Source organism: Silene latifolia, chromosome 10, assembly GCF_048544455.1.
Source record: "Silene latifolia isolate original U9 population chromosome 10, ASM4854445v1, whole genome shotgun sequence".
In the NCBI taxonomy this organism is placed as follows: Eukaryota; Viridiplantae; Streptophyta; class Magnoliopsida; order Caryophyllales; family Caryophyllaceae; genus Silene; species Silene latifolia.
Window position 1 is genome coordinate 62052881 of NC_133535.1, and position 9738 is coordinate 62062618.

At 35.1% G+C, this 9738-nt stretch overlaps 1 protein-coding gene across 1 annotated transcript; it reads right to left on the reverse strand.

The window, feature by feature from the left end:
* Positions 1-2200: 2200 nt before the first annotated feature.
* On the reverse strand, positions 2201-3298 carry LOC141607655 (uncharacterized). Its single transcript, XM_074427011.1, has one exon. It carries the CDS (start codon positions 3296-3298, stop codon positions 2201-2203), a length of 1098 nt encoding a protein of 365 aa, XP_074283112.1.
* Between the last annotated feature and the right edge of the window lie 6440 nt (positions 3299-9738).

Consider the following 9738-nt stretch of genomic DNA (forward strand, 5'->3'; position numbering starts at 1 on the left):
AGAAAAATTTTGCGAAACCGTCTATTTGGGAAGCTTGACAAGTGCATATAGGCCCTAGTAGATGCTTTTTATTCTTAAGACTTTACTTGTTAGAATACTTGTAAAACACCCTAGGATGTGTCATGCTAGTATCCTTTGACCCATGGTTTAAGGCCTAGTCAAGAGTACCTCGTGGTGTGATAACTCCTTGGCTACCGTTTATTCCAAGGTGACCCTTGAAACCATGCATACTTCTATCATTCATCCATATTCTACCATATTTTGTCATCAAAAGGGCACAAAACAAAAAGAAATCAATTTGAGTTCAATGAAATGAAAAATGAAAGAAAGTTTGCAAAAATGCATCAAAAGAAAAGAGGAGCAAAATAGACTCCTAAAGCTTCAAATACAAGGCACCCTCGTTACTAATTGGGGTGACTTTGAAAATGTTCAAAAAAGAAATTCAAAAAGTTGTCAAATATTGAAATGCCAAAAATCAAAAGAAATGGCAAAGAAAGTGTTCTCAAATGTCAAATGCCAATGAAATTTGGGGGGAAAAACAAAAACAAAGCAAACTCCCAAAGTGAAACTCAAATATCTATCGATCCCTTTATCCATCGTATCCATTTTTGTGCATGGTAGAGAGGGGACGACCCTTCTTCTTGTCTAGGCAAGAGGGGGAATTCCGCGATCCTCCAGTGTTTCTAACACCATAGGGAGTCTACTCTTGACAAAAGCATTTAACGATTGAGGACAAAGGTACCCTAGCTTGACACATTTTGGAGGTGATTTATTGGTATCCTTCTAGGCTTAGTAGTTTGAACAAATTGCATCTATGAAGGATTGTGTACCCTTGAATTACTTCCCTTGTAGATAATTTCCGCCACTTAGATGAGGAAAGTGGCTATTCTTTTTGTAGATGCATCCATTATGTGTTTTTATGTGCCTAATGTTTGGATGTGTCGCCATTTTGGCAAGACCCACCTTGCCTTGCAAGAAGGCATCCTACCTCATGGTTGTCTTGTTGTGAGTTGAAGGGGCGGAGTGAGACCCGCTAATTCTCTCATATCGGCTATTATTATTAGGTTAGGTTAGTATTGGTCCTAGTCTTTGTCACCTCTTTACTCGGGACGAGCAAAGGTTCGGTTTGGGGATATTTGATGTGACCATAATTGGCGCATATTTAGCCCCCGAATTACCATTGTTTCCATGCTTTTTAGTGCCTATTTGGGTCATTTCTTATCTTTAGTTCTTTGTTTTGCATATTCTTTGAGATTTTGATCCCTTGGTAGGAAAGGAGTAAGAATCTTGCATTTTCGTGGCAAAACAAGGCTAAATTGATCATATTCAATGACCAAGCATCAAGGAGAGACAAGACTAGAAGGCCTTTGTACATAGCATAGTAGAAGAGCAATGTTGAGAAAAGGATCCTTGAGTCCCCAAGGAAATCCCCAAGGAATTCATGAAGAAAAGGGAAGAAAAGAAGAAGAAATAACGCTGCCATACAATCCGAACGGATTGTACACAATCCGTCCGTCCGCCCAAGCCCAATCCGAGCGTCCCGCAAAGGAATCCGCTCGGATTCCCCCTCGCCAATCCGAGCGTCTTGCCCAAGAATCCGCTCGGATTCTCCAGCCCAGATCCGGCCGTCCCGACTCCCATCCGCACGGATTTCAAGATGCAGACGTTTTCATTCTTCAAGCCACGATAAGAGAAGCCCTTCTCTCGGAGAATACCGGAGTCTCCTTGCTCAACTTAAAAAGTGTAATTACTAGTTTAGCCCTTAGCTAACCCTAATGCATCCTCCCTAATTTTCACTATAAATACCCCATTAGTCTAATTAGAGGAGCATGTTCTTCTTATCAATAATTAGTGTAGTTAATATTAATCAAATCTCTCTTCAATATTGTAATCAAATATTAATCAAGTTTTAATCCAACTTTTAGTTCTTTAATCTCTCTCTTGTTCTTACTTTATTTTGGGTAATTGAAGATTATTTGGGTTATTATTGGGAGATTGACAACCTCTCAATCTAGGATTCAAGTACTTCTATTATTCTTGCTTTATTATTGGAATCATTAGTAGGTATAATCTCTTAATCCCTTTTTAATTATTGCTAATTACTTTCTTTTTTTTTTTTTTTTTTTTTGGTGAAATGTGAGTATAATATAAATATATCAAAAGATAATTACAAGAGTTTATAAAGCCAACATAAGTACAATTATCTTTCTACTAGACGCATTTGAATAAACCAATCTCTCTCGGCCTGTGTTAGGGTAGCTCTTTCCAATCCTCGAACTCGTGACCTCATCTCATCCATAATCATCTTTGCCACACATTCAGGCCGTATCAAAACAACCTCATTCTTGCTTTTGTTTCTCTGTTTCCATACCTGGTAGAGTGCACTCAACATCAGAGCTGACTGTACCTCTTTTTGCGCCTTTGTGCCCGTCCTCTGCTCACACCAGTGCACCACATTCCTCATGGGAAAATCCCACCTTGTTTGCTTGTTTAATTCTACTATGACCCTTGTGCTATACGTGCATTCAAAAAACAAATGACCTGCAGTTTCTTCATCCACTCCACATAAGTAGCACTTGTCCTCTATGTCCAAACCAAAGCTCTTCAATCTAGCAACCGTGTTCAGAGCTTCATGAGCAATAAGCCACCCCAAAAATTGATGCTTGGGAATAGCCCATCCATTCCAGATTACTTTATACCAAGTGACACAAGGCCAGTTCCCCTTAAACCAGTTATAACACCCAGCTGGTGTATAACCATCATGCTGTATCACCCATTTACCATCTATATATCCAGCAGCCATTTCCTCTTTAACCTTGCATATTCTTCTCCAAATCCAACTTGAATTCGTGGTAGGGGAGTACTCCATCCACTCTTGTCCCTTTAGATAGTTATTATGTACCCACTGAACCCAGATTGAATCCCTTTTCTCTGCAACCCAGTCAACCAACCTACCTATCATGGCCTTGTTCCACATTTCCTGATCTTTAAGCCCTAGTCCCCCTTCTTCCTTTGGTCTACATATAGTATCCCACCCCACAAGAGGAGATCTCATGTAGTCTGCACTATTGTCCCAAAGGAAGTTCCTGCAAACTGCCTCTATTCGCTTCATAATTCCTTTGGGTATGATAAAGATGGAAGCCCAATATGAATGCAGTGAATTAAGGACACTTCTCACAATGACCAGTCTCCCTGCATAAGAAAACTTTCTAGAGCCATATCCATGAATTCTTGAACAGATTTTATCCACCAGACATGCACAGTCTTGTCTTCCAATCCTGGTAGTTTGTATTGGCATCCCTAAATATTTGAAAGGAATGCTTCCTTCAGTGAATCCAACTAATATGCAGCTTCTCTCTGAAGAATATGAAGCCTCACTGCAATTACAGGAGTTAACCAGGGCCAAGGAAAGCTTCCTGTCTCAGAAATCCAAGCATGAATGGATTAAGGATGGGGATGTCAACAGCTCTTACTTTCATTGCTTGCTGAAAAAAAGGAGAAGTTTGAATAAGGTGGTTATGGTAGAAGATATGAGGGGTAAGTTGTGTGATACTCAAGAGCAAGTTCAGGATGCATTTCTTGAATACTATCAGAACTTGCTAGGTACCAGTCAGGACATAAAGAAGATTCATAGGAGTATTATAAACAAAGGCCCTGTATGTAATGATGCTCACTGGGCTAGCTTGAGGAGACCTGTCACAGGAGAGGAGGTAAAAGATGCCATGTTTAGTATTCCTGATATTAAGTCACCCTAGTAAGTTCTTCAAAGATGCTTGGGGAGAGGTTGGAGGTGATGTTATAAGAGCTGTTCAGGATTTCTTTCAGAATAGGCAGCTACTTAAACAGCTCAATTCTACTACTCTAACCTTAATTCCTAAGGGTGATAGGCCAAAGAGTGTACTTCAATTTCGACCTATAGCCTGCTGTAATGTAGTGTATAAGGTCATCTCCAAAATCTTATGTGCCAGGCTTGCTGATGTGTTGCCACACCTAGTGGGACAGAATCAAGGTGCTTTCATCCAACAAAGAAGCATTCAGGAAAATATTCTTATCTGCCAGGATTTGATATGTTCAAGTTAATTACCCTAACCTTCTTAGGACTCAAAATTTAGTCTTCACTAAACATTTGACAATAATTCAACTTGATATTATACAATTGCTCTTTAATCACCATTATTCAAAATAATAAGGAAATAATTCCCAAAAAGTCATAAAAATTGGAAAAATCATAATCATAATTTTTTATATTCTGGAAAATTCCCAACAACCCAAAATTTTAATAAAAATTGCCTTTTAGTTTATCTTAACCTATTTCACAAATAAATTGCATAAAACATAATTTTAACCAATTAATCCCAAATTAATTATAAAAATATGCAATAAATCAAAATATAAATTTTAAATATTCTAAATAAGTTCCTAGAACCTGTAAATGACAAAATTTAAGCTCAAAAATCGAATTTCCAATTATGACTATTAAAGTTGCTATTTATCAATTTATATGCCATAAAAATTAATAGCTATCTAAATTGAACAAAATTTTACATGCAACTTTAGATCTGATGTTCATATCACCTATAAAACATTGGGAAAAACAAGCCATAAAATTTAATTTAGCTATTTAGGGCTAAAATAGTCACTATTTATTCGATTTTTACATCTAAAAATCATAAATCATGCAAAATTAAATCATTTGATCTAATAATTTACATACAGTGTGTAAATATTGCATGTGACATTATCCTAAATTTTTATGGGCAGGAACAAAGTCTAACCATTTTTAACATAAATACCTCTATTTAATCGACTTTTAATTTGTAAAAATAATTAATCATGACATAAATAATTTACATACAACTTTTAAAATATGCATGTGAGGTCGTGTAAAAAATTGAAGGTCAAAATCATATTCTAACTATTTTTAGCATTTTAATGTCATTTTACTCAATAAAATGTAATAAAATACTAATAATTATATTAAAGAGCAATAAAAATACCATAAATTATCAAAATGACCTAAAATTAATTTAGGACCATAATGTTTATCATGCAAAAATTTTTGTGGCATTTATCTTCATAAATCCTAAATAACAAGTTTTATTTGTTAACTAATTAACTCGGAAAAACAAACCCGGTTTTGCATGCAACAACCGTGTAGCTCTGATACCACTTGTTGGGATTCATAAATCTCATTTTAATTTACTTATTGAATATGTAAATAATTAATTTAGTCATAAAATTAATTCAATATCTTATGCATGCAAAACAAATACAAGAGTAAAGAAAAACGGTTCTTTACATTTGTAGTTTCGGTTATAAGGGCACTAGTAAGGACTCCTACCTTACTTAGTTCTTGAACTTTCCTAAGGATGAACAAGATTCAAGAGTAGAATCTCTCCTCAAGGATTTGTACCAAGGAAATCCTTCTTAATACAAATATTAAAATTTAGTTACTAGAAATTAATATTTGTTTCCTTAAAATACTAATATTAAGATATTACTATTTCTAGTAATGTATATGTAATATTAGAGATTTTATGTGAGATTTTAATTTTGTTCAACAACAAAAATAGAGAGATAAGTTAATATTCAAGTAGTTCACTTATTAGAATGAATTGTGATTAATAAGAAGAGAAAACCCTTCTTTTTCTCTAGGGTGGCCGGATGGTCCACATGGGAAGAGTGTCCAATATCTTTTCTAGTTGCTCTTCACAAGAGTGTAAGTATGCAAGGCTATATTTTGTAGGTAATGATTATGTTTCCACTTAATAAAATAATCAAAACACAACTATCTCCTAATCCCTCCATAATCACGGCAAACCCATATTAACATGGGTCTATTTTAAGTTTGTCAATTTGTTAATTTGTATTGTGTGACAAATTAGACATGTTACTGGACATGTCATTGAAATAATGCATTTTTAACACATTAAAAATCATTATATAAATGAAATAAATCACATACAAAATTAACTAGTAATTCACTATTACCATTACTTAAAATGAGTCATATAATTAAAAATCACAACTACTTGTATTTATAATAAATAATTCAGTCTTATTTTAATTGTTTCATAAACAATAAATAACCTAAGTAATACAACAATTTAATTACTTAGTACGAATCTTATTTAATCGAATTACTATAAGATACGTAATATTTCTCACAAAATCATTTGTTCAATTTTAAGGAATTAATTAACTTGTATCGTTATACAATTAATTAATTAGTCAATTAAGAATGTTTCCCTAAAGGTATGACCTTAAGGGATCAACTGATCACCACCGTCACACGACAGTAATGTCAAACTCTAGTAAGCCAATCATTACCAATTAATGTGGATCAGTTGATAATAAAATGTTACAATCCCTTATGTATTCTTAATATGAGATTTAAACATGTGATTGCATTATTGTCGAGGACACATACTCCAACGGCATAGCCAAATCGCCATAACTACACATGCATATTATTTTATCGAGTCATCGACCGTGTCAATTATAAATCGTAGTTCACCACTTTAGTTCACTTAAAATGTGATAGATAATAAATTGGCAATACCTCTCACTAAATAATAATTGATAACTAGCGTTACCAAATAGTAGAACCATGAATCCAATTTCATAAGGAAGTAGGCTCGGCTCATTCGGGTGCTAAACTTGTTACATTGGGTAAGTGGGTAGTAAATTGTTATTACATTGAAATTTGGATTGAGCTCAACGGAATTATTCGTGACCGTGGTCGCATGTGATCCGGGCTAAAGAAAAATATTAAAATAATTTTATCGACCGAGAGTTCTAGAAGTCGAATCGATTAAAGAGTTAATCCACCGAGTTGTATTAATTAGGGATGAATCGGCTCACCGTGCCCGAGTTAATATGAATTTGGATCTCCGGATCATTTATAATAGTTGGGTAGAGGTCACTATATAAATGTTATAAAACTTGTTTAAAACGTTTGCAAGTATGGTTAAAATAACAAATGTTAATATTTCTTTTACCTCCGTGTTTGTAGTTTATATATCGCAATGGATCTCACCAATGCAACAACACCTATTACCATTGAGTCTTGCCATAACTTATTTGACAATATTTGCTCCAACAACAACCTCGATACAACTAGAGAGCTTCATTTTGGGATCGGTCCCGATGGAAACTTTAACTTCATTACCCCCTCCATACCTCCTACTATGACTAGATCTTTTGTGAATGTGTCTCGGTAAGACCATCTCACTAAATCTATGGGATCCTTATCTTTAGAAGAAAGGAATGCCGAATCTAGTGGGAGTCCTAGCAAGCAAACTCTTGCAACTAAAGGGAAATGGTTCAAAAGGAAGGGGAAGAAAGGTATAAAATTCAACAATGGAAACAAGATGGCTAGTGGGACTACCAAAGGAGCCAAGTTTATGATGAATGCCATTATTGACATGGCATGGGACATTGGATGTGGAATTTCCCCATATATTTGGGCAATATTAGGGATGGACTTGTTATTCCACTCGGTAAAATTCCTTCTGAAATTTATGTTATTGATATAAATTTTATTTTCACCACAACGTGGGTATTAGATACCGGTTGCGGTTCTCACCTTTGTAATCATTTACAGGGACTAAGAAACGTGGAAAAGCTAAGCAAGGGCGATGTTGATCTCCGACTTGGGAATGGAGATAGAGTAACGACCACATCCAAGGGAACTTATGTACATGTTTTGGCAAATGGATTTGAGTTGTATTTGCATAATTGTTTTTATATACCTTCTCTTTCTAAGAACATTATTTCAATTGCTATGTTAGACATAGAGGGCTTTAATTTTGCCATTAAAAACAATTGTTGTATTATTTCTAGAAATGACTTGGTCATAGGCCGAGGCTCTTTTATAAATGGCATTTATGTTCTAGAGACTTCAAATCCAAGTAAAGACATCTATAACATATAGTCCAAGAGACTCAAATCCAATGATCCAAATGAATCGTACATTTGGCATTGTCGATTAGGTCATATTAACGAGAATCGCATTAAAAGATTAGTTTCAACTAATGTTATTAAACCATTTGATTTTCAATCATATGGTATATGCGTATCTTGCCTCCTAGGCAAAATGACTCGTAATCCTTTTAGTGGTAAAGGGAATCGAGCTAGTGAACTATTGGGCTTTATACATACCGATGTATGTGGACTAATGACTATCACCGCTAGGGGTAATTATGACTACTTCATTACCTTCACTGATGATTTAAGTAGATATAGGTATATCTACTTAATGAAATACTAGAGTGAAGCTTTTGAGAAATTTAAAGAATTTCAAAATGAAGTAGAAAACCAATTGAACCAGAAGATAAAAGCACTACGATCCGATCGTGGTGGAGACTATCTTAGTAATGAATTTGATTCACACTTGAAAGATTGTGGCATTGTGTCACAACTCACTCCACCCGGCATACCACAACTTAATGGTGTTCCTGAGAGGAGAAATCGAACCCTACTAGATATGGTTCGATCTATGATGAGTCAAACTGAGTTACCCGACTTATTTTGGGGATTTGCAATCCAAACCGCAATCAAATCATTGAACAATAGTCCGACTAAGGAAACCGAAAAGACTCCATATGAGATATGGAAAGGAAGGGTTCCTAATATATCCTATATGAAGATGATGTGTGCATTTTATATAGGTATTTCTTATCTCATTTGCACGCATTTCTATGCATTTTGTGTAGTGTTTAGCTACAAATGTCCCCCGAATTGTTTACTTTGGTTTCTCTTGTCTTATTTGCAGGAATGAACCAAATAGGAGCATAATCAAGCTTAATATCTGTCCCTATGCATGCATTTAGGAGACGAGTTGATTCGGAGCTTGGAAACTACTAATTATGATGCGCAAAGAAGTAAGATAGCTAGGTGAGCAAAGGAAGAACTTCAAATTGCTAGTGCCTAATTTGAAGAGCCATATCTCTAGTTCTACAACTGATTTTCAGTTAATTCTAATTGGAGATGAAATCTTGTCCTCTTATCTTTCCAACGCCACCAGAAACGCCCTGTTTGCCCAAGTAACGAAGAAATGGCAGCCGTTAGAAGTTCAGTGCGCGAAACAGGAATTGTGCGCTGGAAAGTACTCGATCGAGTACAATTGTGTTCGATCGACTCTTTTTTCTACTCGATCAAGTAGTGGCTATTTAATAAGTGTTCGATCGAGTGATATAAAAGTCCTCGATCGAGTATTTAGCTATTATACTCGGGATTTTTATCCCGTGATAGGTTTAGTTTTGTTAATTTTCACTTCCCTATATAAGGTGTTGGAATATGTGTCCTCCGACAATAATGCGATCACAACTGTTGATCATGATGATCACATGTTTAAATCTCATTTCAAGAATACATGTGGGATGTAATATTTTACAATCAACTGGTCCACACATATCGGTAATGATTGACTGACTAGAGTTTGACATTACTGTCGTGCGACGGTGGTGATCAGTTGATCCCCTTAGGTCATACCTAAAGGGTAACACTCTTAATTGAATATTTAATTGATCGTATGAAGATACGAGTTAATTAAATTGCTTTAAATTGACGGACGATTTTGGAAGTAATATTTACGTGTCTCATTGTAATTTGATTAAATAAGATACGGTATAAGTAATTGAATTGTTTTATTACTTAGATGAAATTATTGTTTGCGGAAACAATTGAATCTGAATGAATAATTTATTATTAATACAAGATGTTGTGATTTATAAA

Excerpts from the sequence above, each read along its gene's own strand:
- LOC141607655 (XM_074427011.1), bottom strand. The coding sequence starts at position 3,298 with ATGCCAATACAAACTACCAGGATTGGAAGACAAGACTGTGCATGTCTG.